This window comes from Lampetra fluviatilis, chromosome 36 (assembly GCF_964198595.1).
Source record: "Lampetra fluviatilis chromosome 36, kcLamFluv1.1, whole genome shotgun sequence".
NCBI classification, from domain to species: Eukaryota; Metazoa; Chordata; class Hyperoartia; order Petromyzontiformes; family Petromyzontidae; genus Lampetra; species Lampetra fluviatilis.
Window position 1 is genome coordinate 5,369,556 of NC_136310.1, and position 19,000 is coordinate 5,388,555.

Here is a 19,000-nt window from a genome sequence, read left to right on the forward strand (position 1 = left end):
AGACGGCCGACACCCATCTCCCGCTGCTAGGTGCATGAGTGTGAACAAAGTGCCAAGAGGACCCACCCTCTCACCCTCCTGCACCCTCCCACCCTCCTGCACCCATGACCCAGAAGTTAAGATTCTTAAGATATTTATCAGCATAGAAGGGACTCCCCGTGGCACATTTTTCACGTGGAGATTTGTTTTTGCTTTATTTGCGTGTACGTGTGCATGTGTACGTGTGCATGTGTACGTGTGCATGTGTGCGTGTGCATGTGTGCGTGTGCATGTGTACGTGTGCATGTGTACGTGTGCATGTGTACGCGTACAGACACTTTTGTCAATCCGCTGCTGGATGATGCCTATTCTCCTCCCTCCTCCTCCCTGCCTCCCCTCCCCCCTCCCTCCTCCCCTCCGCCCTCTGCTGTGCCCTGTGGGTCATTTGACCCGACTTGGCCATGCCAGTCGGTGTGGGTCAGTAAAGGTGAAGAGGAATAGATGCAGGAGAATAGACGGGAAGACCTTGACAAGATTGGGCAAATGCCAGGTGGTTTGGTCATAATCTTAAGTTACTGAATGTTACTTAAAAGCAAAACAATTCTTGTTTCTGTTGGTACGTAAATAATGTGTCCGAATTTCCTTGAAAGCCAAAGAGAAATGTAGGTGTTCAGGTGTTACTGCATTTTAAATAAATTATTTATGAGAATTAACAACCTTTTGTCTGTCCAATTCTGGGTAAATACATCCTTCCACACTCTTTTGTTCACGGGGGTGCTTTGAAGCAGGTTTCTGAATAGGGAACTTGGACAAGTTCGTGTATAGTGATGAGTGACTTCATTTACACTAAATTTGCATTTAGATTCTGTGGCACTTAATCCACTGGCTTCACTGGGGAAGAAGAAGAAGAAGGAAATAAACTCCGTGTTAGTTTGTTGTCCTTCCCCCGCACCTCCGATTAGCCAGCACGGTTGGCTACGCACGATGCGAAAAAAGTTCAACATACGTCCATACAATGAAATGCTTGACGTTGCCAGAAATCGAACTCCAGTCACTGGGTTCACAGTGCAGTGCACTAATCCACTGCACCACCTTCCTCTGCCACATTGTAAATGTCTTATCACAGTGCACACATACTATAAAGGCCTATAAGTCCAGCGGCTAGTTGCAGATGTGGTAACATTGGGGGACATCTTGCCCTAGTACGGGGGGAGTGGAGGTGGGGCACTTTTCCGATAAGACATCAGTGTGAGGGCTGCCACACCACTAGTTACAAGGGGTGTTGTCACTGTTGTGTATTGTCGGGGCCCGCACTAAAGGCCACCAAGGGCCGCCAGTGACCCGCGGGCCTTGCAATGAAGAACACTGCCTAAGTATCTTCTTGGTTCTTTCGGTAAAGTCACGTAGAAGGGAAGTAATAAAATAATAAAAATAAAACATAATAAAACAATTCTCACGACGTTTCGGCCACAGCGCAAGTAGCCATCCTCATGTGAAAACCAGGTTTGTCGAGGCGACAGCGTTGTGGCCAAAACGTCGTGAGAATTGTATTTTATTATGTTTTATTTTTATTATTTTATTACTTCCCTTCTATGTGACTTTACCGAAAGAACCAAGAAGATGAATCCCTGCAGTCACGAAAGCTTTAAATCGAAAAATAGATTAGTTTTTTTATTACAATAATACAAATACAGTAGACCCAACAGGCCTCACACCTCACGGCACCTTGGAAGAACCAATCTGAAATACAGTGGTACCCCGGAGATCGAACTTAATTCGTTTCAGAAGGCCATACATTTTCGCCATAAGAATTAATGTAAATGACATTAATTGGTTCTAGACACAATACATATCTCATTATAAAGCATTTTACACGAAGTTTACATTAATTACATGCATAAAATCATTAAAAAAAGAAACAATAAATAAATGGAATAAATGAATAAATATATGAAATAAATGAACATTGAATTTCACTTTACTTGTAGTAAGGAGAGTTGATGGCTTTAGTGGAAGGTGGTGAGGAGGAGGCGGTGGTGATATTGTTTGAAAGGGGAGTCCCCTTCCATAATGACGTCGGGTAAACTGCCCTTCTGGGGTTCTTTCTCTTTTGTGCCTCTTTTCTGCCACTAACTGTGAGTCACTTGAGCTCTTTCTGACTAAAAACGTATCTGAAGAGGTTTGTTTCTGCCTCTCACACGGTAAAACCTTTGTCTGTGCAAGCGTCACGCACGCTGGCCATACGCGTCTCAGCCGTACAGGTTCTTTCAAGTCGCGATTGCCCCGTTTGACCTCCGAATTTCTTTTCTTGGTTCTTTCGGTAAAGTCACGTAGAAGGGAAGTAATAAAATAATAAAAATAAAACATAATAAAATAATTCTCACGACGTTTCGGCCACAACGCAAGCAGCCGTCCTCAGGTGAAGACCAGGTCTGTCGGGGAGACAGCATCTGAATGAAACACCACCACGCTTGGAGCGTATATTTAAGCTGGGTTGGAAGGGGGGAAGGGCGCCTTGACAAAAGAATTTGCATATCAAGAGGAATTTAGCATATTTATGGGAAATGCAGGTATGTGATTAGTACTACTTGTGAAATGCGTAGGAGGTGTGCGGGGGGTTTCAAAGTCATATTATGCCCGTGCATTATGCAGGATTAGCAGCATCAAAGGGAGGGGATAGGGGTAGCATTAATAAAGGGAAGGAATGTTAATAGTATGTAGATGCAATAACTTTTTTCGGTTTCCGGGGTAAAAAATGTTCGGAAATATTGTTCGAACACTAATTTGTTCGAGTTCTGGTGCGTTCGATCTTCGAGGTTCTACTGTATAAACAACAGGTCTGACTTTACTGATGCAACCATGATTCCAGAGTTTGCATGCTGTACAAATACTTATTGGTCTCTTGAGATGCGTTCACATTCCTGAAAGCTTTTTACATGAAAATCATAATTGTACGCTGTATTGTACCTAAAATGATTTCTCCACATAAACTGGTTTAAACAAGCCTGAATTTCACGAAGAGAAAATTAATTGGAATAGACTCTCACCTGGTTGAATGAAGAGATGTTTAACACTGTAAATTGCTACTCTAAAAGTAGTAAAGTACTGCTGACTGTGGGGTAAACATGTCAGAACTCAGAGTCTGAAATGTAAAGATGTACAACTTATACTGATGATGGTGCTTTCATCGTTTGCTCTTTCTTTAGGTGCAGTGAATCTTGCACGAGAACAAGCGTCGGATACCAATATTGATTCGGGAAATGACAACAATGACGACGGTGCATCGGACATCTTCATCGATGTAACAACATGGAATTGGCAACACCTTGTTGAAGTGAAACTCCACCGCTGAATTGGAATTTGAGGAGGTAAAGGGCCCGAGGGTGGTGACCGTGCAGCGTGGAGATGGAGCGAAACGACTCTGCGTAGCCCTCGCTTGTCCCCCACCCCTCCCCAGCAAACCATCGGCAACACACAAATTCGAGCAAATGGAGGTCGACACCGTGCAGCAATCGATGGAGCGTGCAAGGCGCTCTCGACAACGCCCTTCCAAGTACCACCAGCCCAACAACGTGTCCGAGGAGGAGGAGGACGATGACGACCTGAAGCTGTGCTTGGCGTCGGACTACTACGGCGAGGAGTGTGATGGCGAACTCTTGACCCTCAACGGGGACCCGGTGGAGAGCGATACGAACACTGCGTACATGTCGGACGTCGACGGCTTCAATTTGTCCGGAATGAAGGATGCTCTGGATGTGCCCGATGGCTCGTCCGCGTCTCCGTGCATGTCGGGGCCTTTGGATATGTACGAGAGAGTCCGGACTCGCAGGAGGGGTGAGAGAGCTATGACAATAATTGTGGCACATCCGGAGGCCTGTGAGGATGTGCATTTGGGCAAATCAGAGGCAGATCTGAAGGGTGGCCCCAGGCGCAAGTTAGCCATGCGCCGCAGGCACACTGTGCCCAGCAAGGAAGGTGGGCATGCAGTTTATTCTCTGCCAATTGTTTTGTTGTCTTCAGCTGCATTTTAGGTGTTGTCACCCGTCCCATGCAGCATTTGTGTTTTTAAAATTTTTCCCGACATCACGTCATGAGATGAAGGATCCATTTGGATATCTTGCAGAGCAGTGCAAGCCTTCATGTTAGAGAATTGGATATCACAGGGCTACCACTGAGATCCATTTAAGTGACGTTCGGTCCACATAGTAGAGCGCAGCACTTTCCCGCGCACACACACACTGCATATGAGAATAATATTTGTCGCATGACGGTCAGAAGTGCAGCAACACAGTTATTGTGATTTGTTTTTTTTTAGTGCAGTCGTTGGTGGCCAGGATAAGACCACCAACTCGCTATATTTGTGAAATCCAGTTTCATCGCAGGCCTGGATTTGAACCCAGGTCCTCAGTGGTGTCGGCTCAGTGCTCCGATCTCTGAGCAACAAGGCCATCTCTATGTGTTGGGCAGCCTTGTCAGTCAGCTCCCGCCTGCCACGAGATCAGTTTGAGAAGAGGTCGATAGGTTTTTTTTTGTTTTGAAGACACGCACGAATTTCTCTATGGAATTACAAAAATGTTCCCTCTGCTGTAAAGCCAGTCTTAAAAGTGTTGACGTTATTCGGAAGAGTGGACACTTTTTCCTAATGTCATATCTCAAATATGAAAAACAACGGTGCAGTAATTTACATTCCTTTATTAAATTTCCCATGCCGTTAAGTCGTGGCGGTTTTTTCTTTATCATACTTCACCACTCCGGTCAGTGCAGGGTGGTGAAGGGTAGCGGCCCAAGACTGTTTCGGACATCACAGATACAACGTTCACACAAACAAACTAATACGTTCTCACAGGCGCAAATTAACATGTGTATTGTAAGTTTAAAGATCGATATTGATGGCCACACTGTGACACCTACACTAATAACCGTGCTTCCTTGTGCATCTGCATTGCCTGCTGTTTGAGTTGTAGTGTCCGATGAAAAGGTGTCATTGTCGGAACCTTCAGAAATTCTGAGCACGGAAGCCACCGACCCTCTCCTGAAACAGCTCCCCAAGGCATCGAGCAACACGGACAGCACCGAGTACGTTTGCTTGGCCGCAGAATGACCCGAGCGTGCTGCTGGAGATGATTGCAAATCAATGGTGGAATGCAAGGCCGTCCAAGGAGAGTGGCCAAAATGGGCAATATGCCCCGGGCCTCCACAACGGGGCTGTTTTAGTTGTTGCGGTGGCGAGATGTTAACTACCTCGCCTGGCATACATGAGGGTCGTGGGTCCGATCCGACCTTGATTCCTGTATATTTGGAGTTTGTATGTTCATTCTCCCCGTAGTAAGTGTGGATTTGTCTCGGGCTCCTCTGTTTTTTTTCCCCCTCCACATTTAGAGTCAACATGCATTTTAGAGTATTTGGCTGCTATAAATTTCCACGTGATGATGATCATCAGCCACTTCGTTGTTGAGCTGTCATTTGTGATAGCCAGGTCGCTACATATAGGTCAGTGGGCTTTACCTGGTTACATGAAAACTAAAAAAATATATTTGGGCGGCCCTGGCAGAATGGTCGTTTTGATGTCTCTTCATTTGCCACTCAAGTTAGCTCACACAGAGCCTGGCGTTTCATTTTCAGTTTGGACTTAACCAACAGCGTCCTCTTCTTCAAGCCTTTTATTAAAGAGATTGTGCTCTCATTACTAAGAAGTTGGGTGATTTTTGTCATAGGGGCCGTCCATAAATGACGTCACGCGATTTTTGACGATTTTTGACCCCCCCCCCCCTCGTCACACGGCGTCACAAAAAGTCAGACCCCCCCCCCCTCAAATATGACGTCACAAAGCTTTGCCCCCCCCCCCCCCAAAAAATATAAAACATGCTTCAAATCGCTTTAAACTATTGTCATTGTAGTGCGTATTTAATGTGGCGCTGCACTCTGATGTTGTAGGAAAAAACATGTATTAAAAAGTCTATTTAATTAAGTAGAACGTGTTGTCTATATTTATTTAAAGTTGCGCATTTTTACGTGACGTCACATTTCTCAAACCCCCCCTCCCCCTCGTCACACATCGTCACAAATGTCTGACCCCCCCCCCCCAGGTGCGGACGGCCCCATAGCCAATAATATATTTACGTTACATATTTTTAATTCGCATACTCCTACAGCCTTGTGCTTATTGTACGCTTTCTTTTCAGACGTTCAGAAAACGCGCACGGCTGGAAACAACGTGACCGAAGGGTGTCCATGTACAACCAGATGGCACATTGTAAGTGTTTTTACCGAGGCAACATCTGTCCAGTAGAACCCCTCTTAACGAGCACCCCTGTTAACGACTAATCGCTGAACGACGGGGATCCATAGAACACAATGTGTAGTGTATAGTGTAGTGTATAATGTAGTGTATAGTGTATAGTAGTGTAGTGTATAGTAGTGTAGTGCCTCCATAGAGCCCAATGTGTAGTGTGTAGTGTAGTGTATAGTAGTGTAGTGTATAATGTAGTATATAGTGGAGTGTATAATGTAGTGTATAGTGTAGTGTATAATGTAGTGTATAGCAGAACCCCTCTTAACGAGCACCCCTGTTCACGACTAATCGCTTAACGACGGGCCTCCAGAGAACCCAATGTGTAGTGTATATTGTAGTGTATAGTGTAGTGTATAGTGTAGTGTATAATAGTGTAATGTTGTGTATAGTAGTGTAGTGTATAGTAGTGTAGTGTATAGTGTAGTGCCTCCAGAGAACCCAATGTGTATAGTGTAGTGTAGTGTATAGTAGTGTATAGTGTAGTGTATAGTAGTGTAGTGTATAGTAATGTAGTGTGTAGTGTATAGTGTAGTGCCTCCAGAGAACCCAATGTGTAGTGTATATTGTAGTGTATAGTGTAGTGTATAATAGTGTAATGTTGTGTATAGTAGTGTTCTGTATAGTGTAGTGTATAGTAGTGTAGTGTAAAGTAATGTAGTGTGTAGTGTATAGTGTAGTGCCTCCATAGAACCCAATGTGTATAGTATAGTGTATAGTGTAGTGTATAGTAGTGTAGTGTATAGTAATGTAGTGTGTAGTGTAGTGTATAGTAGTGTAGTGTATAGTGTAGTGTATTGTAGTGTAGTGTATAGTAATGTAGTGTGTAGTGTAGTGTATAGTAGTGTAGTGTATAGTGTAGTGTATAGTAGTGTAGTGTATAGTAATGTAGTGTGTAGTGTAGTGTAGTGCCTCCATAGAACCCAATGTATTCGCTTCCCGACCACTCCCCTGTTAACGATGGGCTGTTGTAGGTACAGTAAATATAAATGAATGCATTTATTAACTATTTTATTTTAATATTATGTGTTAATAATGTTGTTAGTATCTTTATGTATTGATATCCATTGTTTAAATATTATAAAGTACATTTTTGGGGTTTTAAAGCTTAACTTTCGATGCTATCGGAACGAATTAAGCCACTAACATGTATATCCTATACTCGCTTAACGGCCAAATCGCTGAACGACCAGTTTCGTGGAACCAATTGCCATCGTAAAATAACCAAACCCGCTCAAGCCTCCTGCTGATGGCGCGACACTTGAATGTGTCACCCCCACTCTGAATTCTCCCTCTCACCCTCTAACAACGGTATTGGGCTGCCCTGCGAGAGTTCCAATTTTTTTTTTACTCGTCTCCTTGTATGAAAACTATCGCGCGATTTGGGATAAAATTGTGAAAATAATATTCTTTGTTGAATAATACTTTTTTCTCAATGTGTATAATTAGGGGACCATTCTACTCTTATCTTGTTACTAAGTCACAATTGGAATGCGTTGAGATGTGTATGCTTTTTCTTGTGTATTTGGCCAGTACTGCTTGCCATACTCGCCTGTAAGACCTGTTCACATAACGATGCTTGTAGTGTCCTCGATTTTTATTTTGTTTAAACTTGTACAGTTATGGTTGGTACATTAACATCGGCATCTAATTGACACACACACACACACATATGTAACCAGGCTCAATCCTGCTTAGAATCCGAGGTCTCGTGAGTTTCGGACACATCCGATGTAATGTGGTCGACTGCTCGCTCGTCACGTCTGTCCTTGCAGCGGTGAAACTCTACCAGGAGTACAACATGATAGCCCAGAGGAGGGACTGCATGAAGCAAATCCGAATCTCCGTGGCCGTGGAGGGCTTCAATTTGGAGGAGCACGCCAAGGCGGGGGCCACGGGAGAGAGACCGAGCAGTGGACGAGGAGACATCAGCGGCGGCGGTGAAGAGGAAAGTAGCGGCAAGGCTGCCGTCGGCTGGATGCCCGAGCGATTGGACACGGAGGCTCCCTCGGAAGAGCCGTCACCCGACCCCGCACGCACCTACAGCTCGTTCTTCTCGCTGTGGCAGGAGTTGCCGGAAGTCCAGAGCAGCGGGGTGCTCGCCACCATCTCGGCGGCGGAGTGCAGTAGGCAAGAGGTCCGTGGTGGGTGGGGTTGGGTGGGTTTGGGTGTTGTTTCGTGAGCCGGGGAGGATGCTTTCGGATGTCTCACACAGTTGTGTTAGAGAAAGGTAATGCGGAAGGAGGTATCTCTCAACTACTCCTCAGATCTTCTTGGTTCTTTCGGTAAAGTCACGTAGAATGGAAATAAAATAATAAAAATAAAACATAATAAAATAATTCTCACGACGTTTCGGCCACAACGCAAGCAGCATTCTACGTGACTTTACCGAAAGAACCAAATAGATTAATCCCTGCAGTCACGAAAGCTTTAAATCGAAATACTCCTCAAATCCTTTCTTCAAGTGGCCACTGGTCTTCCCAGTTGGAGGCAGCGCTTTCCCATTTGTTGCCGCAGTAACCAGTGCTCGTCGGATGACGGTCAAACCAATAGTTTTGACTCTCGGAGCTGGAAATGAGCAAAATTACATGCAGCGCAAAAAAAGGTATGCGATAGGGCTGAGATCATCAACTCCCTACGCTAAAGAACACAGTTCATCATAGATGATAGAAAGCTGCATTCAAGCCCAGTATCTCGGTGATATTCCCAGGTTTGCATGGTTTCCGTGCGTGATGGTGCTTTGTCTGTGCTGTTTAAGCGTGAATGTAATTCTTTGCAACATAATTGCTATTTTTAGGTTTGGTGTTTTTTAATCTGTAATTATGGAATGCTTTAACGTTGTCTGCCCGCTGAGTCACTCTTGAAAAACAGCTTCTTAGCTCAATGGGCTTTTACTCGGTGGGAAATAAACTTCAGATTCCGATTCTGCGTGCACTCAGGCAATGTTTGAACTCGTGACGTCGGAGGCATCCTACCTGCGGAGCCTGGAGGTTGCCCTCCACCACTTCCAGGACTCGTGCGAGCTGCAGAAAGTCACGAGTCAGGCAGACAAGCACGCACTCTTCTCCAACCTGGCGGACGTGGCCTCGGCCAGCGAAAGGTGAGCGGCAGGCTCCCATCAGCACCTATCCCTCCCCTAGCATCGCCAGCGCGGCTAATGCCAGAAGGGTGAGCAGCACCCTCCATTTGCACCCATCCCTCGCCTTGCATCGTAAGCAGGGCCAATAAGAAGCCACTGGAGCTATGCACATTTAAATCATCAAGATTGAAAACTAATTTATTTTGAACTGCTTTTTTTGTTTAGTTTGTTGTCCTTTTCCCGCACCTTCAGTTAGCACGTTTGGCTATGTACGGCGCGAAAGAAGTTCTACAGACATACGTACATACCTTGAAGCCAAATCCGAGCTGGCACGCGAGCTCGGTTTGAGCTCACGAAACACGTGCTCGCTCTCACCCCAACGCACTTCTGCGAGGATCAATGCAGACAGGTGGTGATCTCTCACGCGACCTTTGCTTGCATCACTCCAGGTTTTTGCACGATCTGGAAACGCGAGTGGCAGAAAACATACTCGTGCCGGACATCTGCGACATTGTGAGTGAGCACACGAAGAAAAACTTCCACGTTTACATCCCCTACGTGACCAACCAGAGCTACCAGGAACAGACACTGCAGAAGCTACGGTGAGCACATGCTGATTTCTCTTGTTCCTGAATCCATTGGCGCGAAAATGTCTTATTGGTACCATGGGTGTTGGCGATCGCTATCAGTGATTTTCTTGAAGAATTCTAGTTCTAGATTACAGATTTCTATGAGAGCCACATCTCAGTGGTAGCTTTTTATATATATATATATAAATAAGGGTACCGGAGTTTGGAAGAGAGATTTTTTGATATATATAAAACTAATGCGATATGTAGCATCTATAGAATTATAATATGCAAATTTCTATTTAAAGCTTTCGTGACTGCAGGGATTCATCTTCTTGGTTCTTTCGGTAAAGTCACGTAGAAGGGAAGTAATAAAATAATAAAAATAAAACATAATAAAATATTTATTAATATTTAAAATAAAACAATACAATATTTATTATGTTTTATTTTTATTATTTTATTACTTCCCTTCTACGTGACTTTACCGAAAGAACCAAGAAGATTTAATATGCAAGTAAATCTGAAGTGTCTCTCTAAATCACACAGTATATATGCTAAGCTCTCTGCTAATGGTGGATTCCGGTAGCATTCGCCACCCCAGGTGGCACCGACCAACCCGCTCGGCTCATCGCCTCTTCGCCCCATAACAAAATCACCGGAAATGCGCCCAATCCCACCAAAATCTCACAAGCAAAGCAGGCGTTGAGCCTGGAAATGGAGGTGGGGGGGGGAAGAACATCAAAGTAAACAAACCTAATGTACATTATATAACTTTAAATGTATTAATCGCTATTACCAGGCTTTCCGAAAGGGCTTTACCTACGTCCGTCCGGTGTTGCTGTTGTAAAGTCACTGTGACCTCGGTATGAATTCCTAGAAGTATGAAGTTGTTAATCAAGTGACAAGCTCCATCTTATTGTTCTTATTGTGTTTGTATGCCACGCCGCGTCCGGAACTAAAACCTGCGGAGCTGGATTGGCAATGCTGAGTGCATTGCGAAAACAAGCGGCTGGTGAAACGAGTGCTTGCTTGAGCAGACTATTTCTCAACCACTAATGGGTATTTTTAAATCCTTTATATTAAGTTCGCTTGCTTGCTTAGGACCGTGCAAATCTTTCGGTCGTTTTTTAACCCACTTTCTGTGATCCAATCGAGCTCACATTTTGCACACAGACTCGTTGTGCGTGACAATTAATGTTCGTGAAAATGTTTTCCAAAATTTTACACTCCTTAGGACAAAAATATATTTAATTACCAATTGCTTAATGGTGCAATGCAATCATCTGACCCATAGGTGGCAGCCATCTCAAGCCAGAGGACAAGAGGACTCTAGCCGCCACGCATATAAAGGATTTATAGTGAAAAACTTTGTTTTTACGGGTTATACTTATTTCAAGGGTCTAATGGCCATCCATGCAAGAGCGCTGAGCCACCACCCACGCGTATTCCCGGCTCCCCGGTCGGCATCAGTCGGTGGCATTTAGCCTAATTGGCCAATTGCACACAGCAAATGTGCAGTCACTCGCGTTAAGCCATCGTTGATCTCCTACCAGCTTCTGAACATAGTTGGGTCATTGATCGTGGGCAGTTCCTGCTAGCTGCACTCCCCGCATGCCTTCTCTTTCTCAATGGCACACACTCCATGTGATTATTTCGAGTATGTGGCTGCTATAAATTTCCACGTGATAAGCCACTTCATTGAGCTATCATTCGTAGATCGGTTGCTTCTGAAAAAGAAGCGAATATGTCAGTGGGCTTTACCTGGTAAAATAAACATAGATATATATTTTTGAGTGATTTGTTTACCTTTCATAGACTTGGTACTCGTGTCGTGTTTTCGTAATTGTGTGTTGTTGTAACTTTCTAAGCCTCCCCTACTGGACATCTGTTGGAAACAGCTTCATAGCTCATCAGATTCCTCCAGTATAAATAAAGATTCTGATGTGTAATTTAGACACACACGAGGCAGCCAGTCATGATACATACGTAGCCACATTGATTTGGGCAGCCACCTGTGATTACACCAAATACGATAAACTGATTGTAACAGCCTTGTCTCAGCGGCTATACACAACAATCCACGACCTCAACAATGCGTGGGTTTTCACTTAATTTGCCATTCACCATCTGTCAGGGGCTAACATTGCCATTGTATGACTGATATCAATTCCACTGATGTTGTCGAAAGGTTAGAAAACACAAACCTGCCAAAGTTGTAGTTGAGACCACTGTGTTCTTCTAACTTGAAAACTTAGTAAAAAGCAAAAATACAATGTCCACATTTGTACTCCCAAAAACTATGGTCCACAGGGTTGCTTGGTTTAACCCAATGAGCAGTGTAAGCCTCAAATCCTACATTGCTTCGAGTGTCCATCCTGACATTGAGAAATGTATGATCCCCATCAATCGGTTAAGCGAGCAACATGCCTCCCACGGGGTGTGACACTAAATTTTTGGAATGATCGCGGAAGTAGATTAAGTTAAGCGAGTGGTTTTTTTTTCTGTAACGGGTGCATTTCAAAAATATGAGTATGGTAAGAGTCTTTTTTTCATAAACGATCTAAATCTAGAATGTGTTCACCACCAAGTCACTGAAGAGAAGTCCGCCACGACTCTGCATGGCCTCTTTACGTTCTATTGGTTACGCTTTATAAATTTAATAACGATTTAATGGAATGTGGTACAACACGTTTACATGGCGTATCACGTGCGTGAATGTGACGGCCTCGGGCGTGCAAATGATTTAAAGTGCAAAACAATGCCTGTTACTTGGCTTTAACATCAACATTTTTTTTCAGCTGAACTGTAACTTGTATCCGACACACGTAGCAACGTGGGACACACTTCCATGTCCATGGGATCGGCAACCAAAATAACAAGAAGAGACATTCTAGTTAGAATTCGGTACAAAACTCAATATTTCAAGAGCCGCGATACAAGACGGAGGTCCTTAATAAATAACATCACGAAGCAGTGCTTAAAGAGCCACCACATGCGGCTTCTGCCGATCCCTGTCCATGACCAATACGATGCGGAGGGGGATGCTTTTACCCGGCAGTGGAATAACAATGGGTTGTGCACATCAAGGCCGTGATTGTAATATATATATATTGGGGGGGGGGGGACACAACCCCCCCCCCCAATATTCAAATTTGCTCAAAATATCCCCCCCCAATATATTGCTATAAAAAATTGATATGCTATGTAAATAAAAACAACAATTTTCTGAACCTTGGCCACAATATCTGGACTTGTCTTCATATAAATCAATGCATAGATTTATGTTGATATGATTGTGGTTATGGTTGTACTGTATTAATCCCTAATCTCTGCCATTACATACAATGAAACAAAAAATGGTAAACAAGTAAAAACCGAGCAATGTAATACAATACACTATTAGACATTATTGTAAAAAATAAATTAAAAGTCCATCCCATGTGTTAGTGAATTTTTTAATATTTTAAGCAGGAAATGAGTTTTTAAATTTAGATATTTTTCTGGGTTGGAACCCCCAGACACCCTGGAAGATTTGGTCCCCCCCAATGTTGACTCCATGGCTACAGCCTTGGTGTACATTAACAATCTACGTGGCTGGTCATGTGCAGCTGATGCAGTTTTCGCATCGCAGGTACTTAAAGTAGACTTTGCAAGAAAAAACTCGTGGGCGTGCCGATGAAAGTTTGTACCTGCGATGCGTTCATCGAACTGCCGAGATATGCCAGTGCAGTGCCCCACTAAGTTGCTTTGAGACTTGGTGAGGCCTGCCTAGAAAATCAATGGGCATGTTAATGCTGTATATAGTTTGGTTTTTTAAAATAGTTTTTAGTATGTCCAGGCATATAGGTAAATCGTGCACAGTCTGAATCTTTTTTGGGATATCAAGCATTTTGAAAGCATACCACCTGACTTCATTGCCCACAGTTTGACTATAGAACCCACTGGCTGGCTTTAATGTCCAATGCTAGACAACATATCGTCCCGGCTGCAGCGGCCATTGTTTGGCGATATAGAGCACTGCCTGACTTGAATGCCCATTGACTAGAAGACACGCATTGTCTGGTGTTAATGCCCCTGCTTGGCTATACAACAGTGACAGTGACGTCCGTCACCTTGTTTGGGTGTTGTGCGTGGTCGCGCGCGCGGTGTCGTTCTCCAGGCGGACGAACGCCAAGTTCTCTCCATTGCTGGAGCATCTGCAGGAGGACCCCATCTGCAACCGCCTCTCGCTCCAGTCATTCCTCATCCTGCCCTTTCAGCGCATCGTGCGAATCAAGATACTTCTCGAGGTCAGTCGCCACCACGATCCACCAAGCTCGTGCGCTCCTGGCCCTCTGAGAGAATTGAGCGTGGCCGGGTACAGATCGGAGCTTTGATTTGATGCTTAGGCTCCCCCTACCCACCCCCCTTCCTGAGATGAGACTCGTAGCGAATGTTGTAATCACATCCCAGACGCTGAAGCCTGCATAACAATATGCACATCCGCATTTGAACTTTGGGCCTCAGTGGGTACTGGCTCCGTGCTTTGACCCCTCGGATGTCCGGCCACCCCTATGCCAGACGTTTTTGACTGGCGTATGACTTAATCACCTGTATGTGCTCTATATCGTCGGATCTTGGAAGCTAAGCAGGGTTGAGCTTTCAAGAGCGTGCTTGGATACCCAGGTCACGCTTGCAAATAAGACTCTCGCAGTCTCCTGGCTAAACAGTATTAACTTAAACTTAATTTGGAGCTTTCGTGACTGCAGGAATTATTCTTTGGTTCTTTCGGTAAAGTCACGTATAAAGATAAAATAATAAATTAAATTAAATACTAGCATACGACGTTTCGATTGCAACACAAGCAATCATCATCAGGTATGAATTAAATTGAAACACAAATCTAGTATACTTATAAATGTAATGTAATACAACAGAGAGTTGGATAACATAACAGAGTATTAACTTCATCGGTGACCACCGTGCATGAACACGGGTCTTGTAAGCTGCTTTGGGCCTACACTGTAGGGTGGCAGAGGCTAGTGCAGCGAGATTCATTGTTATGCTGTACTCAGCTCCCACCGTCTATGCTGCCCACCTTCACCAACACGCACCGACCAGCGTGGCAAAGTATGCTAAAATATAGCCGCCACAATTCTGACTGCGTGAGAGAGGGCTTCATCTAGCATTGGACTGGAAAAGGCATGCCACATGATCATACAAGCGCAGTGAAACGGTGTTGCGTCTACGGAGTTTGCATGTGACCGGTCCTGTCTTTTTTTCTGTGCGCTAGAATATCCTCAAGAAAACGGAACCACATTCCCGATATGAAGAAACTGCTTCTGTGGCACTGAAAGCACTGGCGAGGGTAACTATCTGATATGTTTAAATTCCTGCCTTTGCAGGTATAAAGAGGAAACATCAAAGTGGTGGAAACATCTATGGCAGGGGAACTCTTATACAGAAGACAACCACTCGGTAAAGTCACGTAGGTACCTACGTGACTTTACCGAAAGAACCAAAGAGTATGGATTCCTGCAGTCACGAAAGCTTCAAATCAAGACAACCACTGTTGATTTACAAACAAGTTGGTACTCGTTTTTACAACCCTGGAGGGGGATGATGGGCCAAATTGATCCGCAACCGGGATTTAAACTTGTTACTGACCCACTGTGAGCCGGGGACTCAATCGCTCACAGATGTCCAGTAGGGCTGGGTCACAAGGTTGCAACAATTAACAATACAAAAACACGATAGGAATCCAGAATATAGGAAGGGTAAACAAATCCCTTAAAAATGTTATACAAATAAAATTAAACTGTGATGCCGTAACACTGTAACGAGGGGTCCCACCATTAGTCCTGTGTCATGGATTTAAATCCCGCGTGGAATCGGACACGGTGTTTAGTTTTGCGATCATTCCAAAAATTTGGTAATCCGCCATATTATTTCCGCCACCCAGCAGCGTAAAGCGGCTCCACCACAGTTGATCAGCAGGTCACACGAGGCTGGGTAAAGTGAAGATAAATCCCGCCTCTTTCAAATTTATCTGGCCTGAGTGAAAAAATTGACAAAAATACCCTCTTTAGAAAGCCTCGGGAGAGAGAGATCTCTGTTTAGTGGAGGCCCATCTAACAGAAGTGGCGTGAGCAAAAAATTGCAGGACTGTACCTCTACCTTTGAACCACTTGTGGGTAGCACCGATAATATTGTTGACAGCCAGCATCATACACATCACCCCCGATTGACACGGTTGGTACGAAAGAACGCCAACATAAATATGTACATCACCCGAGCGGTTTAGAACTCACTGGCGAAACGTCGTACTCGGATTGTAAATGTTGTGACTTGGCTCTCCAACACACCGGTTAGTGCTGTACTAGTGACGTATTGGCATGTTCTGTTTACGTGACAACGCTTACAAGTTGGCTGTGTCGGGTTTAAATGACACGTTTGTATATTTACGCGATCTAACCCAAAAACAAAGCCTCTATTAATAGAACACACTGTTGTAACCACTTTAAGAGCTTGATGTTGACTTTCCGTCTGCAGTTGATACAAGAGTGCAATGAAAATGCTCGGAAAATGAAGAGGACGGAGGAGTTAATCCACCTGCACAATACGATCGAGTTTGACAAAATGAAGGTATTCCTTTGTCCACACGCTGCAGCAAGTCCGCTGTCGCAATCTCTTCGTGCCAACTCTGCCTCCACGACGCGACTCTGTTGCTCGCTATGCCGCGGGAGGCCTTCATAGGCACTCGCTCAACAGCACTTTCCTCTCTGACAGTCTGTCCAAGGCCACAATGGGAGATGTTCGCCTTCGTGTGTGTGTGCTTCGTCGCAGTCGCTGGCGCTCATCTCCCCCACGCGCTGGCTGGTGAAGCACGGGGAGCTTTTGGAGCTGGCCGTGTCGCGCACGACGGGAAGCACGCTCATGAACAGGCTCATGACCAAGCGCATCTATCTGCACCTGTTCAACGACATCCTCATCCTGTCCCGGCGCAAGGAGTGAGTGAAGCGAGACGTTGCCGCAACCGGGCTGTGCGGCAGCAGTAGCTGCGGTAGCTGCTGCTGCGATGCAGACCGGTCATGATTGTCCCCGGGGTGGTGCTGTGGCAGCTGAGTGACAGACTCCGATCTTGCAGACTCCAGCCACCTCAAGCCCACAAACCTACAACATGTGGTGCTGCACTGTGACCTTCAGTCAGTGAGCTTTCACCACTGCACTAAAAACCTAGTGACCTGCATTCGATTCCCAGCCACAGCTATAACATCAGTTCTGGGCCTCTGCCGATATTTAAACATCAGCAATGGGGAGACAAATTCGACCAAGCTTGGTGCCAAATCACACACCACCCTCCACCGTGCACCTCACCAGCCTTAATAGGTGCTCGCTGACAGCACTCTTGCCGCAGCAGCCTCCGCAACTATTGTTCTTGTCATGTGTGTGTGTGTGTGTGCTAGTGTATGCACACACACAGAGTAGCGGTTAGCGCGCTGCGCTACGAACCAGGCGACTCGAGTTAGATTCCTGCTCACGGCCAACACCATTGACAATTATCTGAACCGGTCCTGGGCCTCCCCTAGGTCGACTCAGCCTGAAAATGTATACCTGGTGCAGTGTGGAAACATCGCCACTGGTGCGTGGTTCTGGCGACCCACCACCTCGTGTGCCTGTCCGGCCTTCATAGGTGCTCGCGAACAGCACTTGCCCCAACAGTCTGTTAAGGCTAAACAGGGGATCTTTGTCTTTGTGTGTCTGCCAGCAGCGGAGGGAAGTTCACCGTGTTCTGCCATGCAGACCGTACGAAGGTGGAGTTACAGTCCCTGGGTGCGGCCGAGAATAACGTGGCCACAGACAACTCCTTCTACCTGCTCCTGGACGACCACGACAGCCGGAAGTACCGCCTCCTCCTGCGCGCTGCCTCGCAGTACGTAGCGCTCGCATCGCTTTGTTTTGGTGTCACCGGGAAGGCGGTGGGGGGCGGGGAAGGTGTGGGGGGGCCGCCTGTGCCCGGCGTAACTAAAGCTCCGATTAGCACGGTTGGCCACGTACGGTTCGAAATAATTTCAACGTGGGAAAGGGTTCATGGTTATGCCTTTGGACAATGCGAAGTAGCGTCAATCGCTGTTCATTGACATTGCGTCCACCGCCGTTCCAATGTCGAAGGAGCGAGAAGGAGCGCTGGGTCGAGGCCATCGCGCCACCGCAGCGCAAGGACGAGGCGGCCCTGGTCTACGAGGGGGAAGGTGAGGCCTGCACGATGTCAAGCGTAGAGCAGCACAGCTGCCAGTAGGGGAGCACTGCTATTGTCTGGCACGGAGGCATTGATGTAGTCAGCGTATTAAGATCTTATGTTTTTGTATGGCTGATGTAGATGCAGAGCAACAACTAGAATTTCACATTCAGGTGGTTAAGCCAGATAACCGTGCCAGGAGAAGCATAGTCTATCGCTGAGCATATTAAAATATAACAAGACTGGTGGGCATGGGGAAAGGGAGACTTGTGGTTTAGAAGACATGGCCGAGAGACACGCCTCGACATTGTTCTCAATACAATCCCACATCAAGTTCAAGATCTCGCTCACCGTCTTTAAGATGCTCCAAAGACCACGCCCCTCTCATCTCACTCTACTCCCCTACACACACTCTCCTCCTTCTCCCCGCTCATCACTTCTCCTCTGCAATCAGTGAATACACCAAATAAATAATTCTAGATGTTGAGGGCCACACAAGAAGAAGCCATACCCTCAGAAATGTACACCCAATAATGTGTCATTGGCGTGATTATCACAAGACCAATGAGAGACGCCGATGGCTTGGGGGGGAGGTCTTCATCCAGCAGTGGCTAGATCACGACTGACGGTAATGATGGCGGTGTGACAGACTGCCCGCAGGTCTACTGTCTGAAAGCCTACGTCGCTCAGGAGCCTGACGAACTGAGCCTGGACAAGGGCGACATCCTCAGCATCACAAGGAAAACCTCCGATGGCAAGCCACTTTCACGGCACAGCGGCAGATTTTCAGTAGCCCGCTGTACGCACAAGTCGCAATATCTTCCGCGGCACGTCGCGTGGGACGTTCCCCGCGTGGTTTGACC

At 45.7% G+C, this 19,000-nt stretch overlaps 1 protein-coding gene across 1 annotated transcript in view; it reads left to right on the forward strand.

Moving 5' to 3' along the window:
• LOC144945033 (rho guanine nucleotide exchange factor 19-like) overlaps window positions 1–19,000 on the forward strand; it is a 41,936-nt gene that overhangs the window by 19,083 nt on the left and 3,853 nt on the right. Inside the window, exons 2-14 of the mRNA XM_078873220.1 lie at window positions 3,186–3,954; window positions 4,944–5,055; window positions 6,162–6,232; window positions 8,044–8,405; window positions 9,208–9,368; window positions 9,797–9,949; window positions 14,079–14,208; window positions 15,192–15,266; window positions 16,451–16,543; window positions 16,745–16,908; window positions 17,670–17,831; window positions 18,071–18,150; window positions 18,787–18,891. Of these exons, the coding sequence (XP_078729346.1) occupies window positions 3,468–3,954; window positions 4,944–5,055; window positions 6,162–6,232; window positions 8,044–8,405; window positions 9,208–9,368; window positions 9,797–9,949; window positions 14,079–14,208; window positions 15,192–15,266; window positions 16,451–16,543; window positions 16,745–16,908; window positions 17,670–17,831; window positions 18,071–18,150; window positions 18,787–18,891 (2,155 nt within the window). The 5' untranslated portion in view covers window positions 3,186–3,467. The remainder of the gene's footprint in view (window positions 1–3,185; window positions 3,955–4,943; window positions 5,056–6,161; window positions 6,233–8,043; window positions 8,406–9,207; window positions 9,369–9,796; window positions 9,950–14,078; window positions 14,209–15,191; window positions 15,267–16,450; window positions 16,544–16,744; window positions 16,909–17,669; window positions 17,832–18,070; window positions 18,151–18,786; window positions 18,892–19,000) is intronic.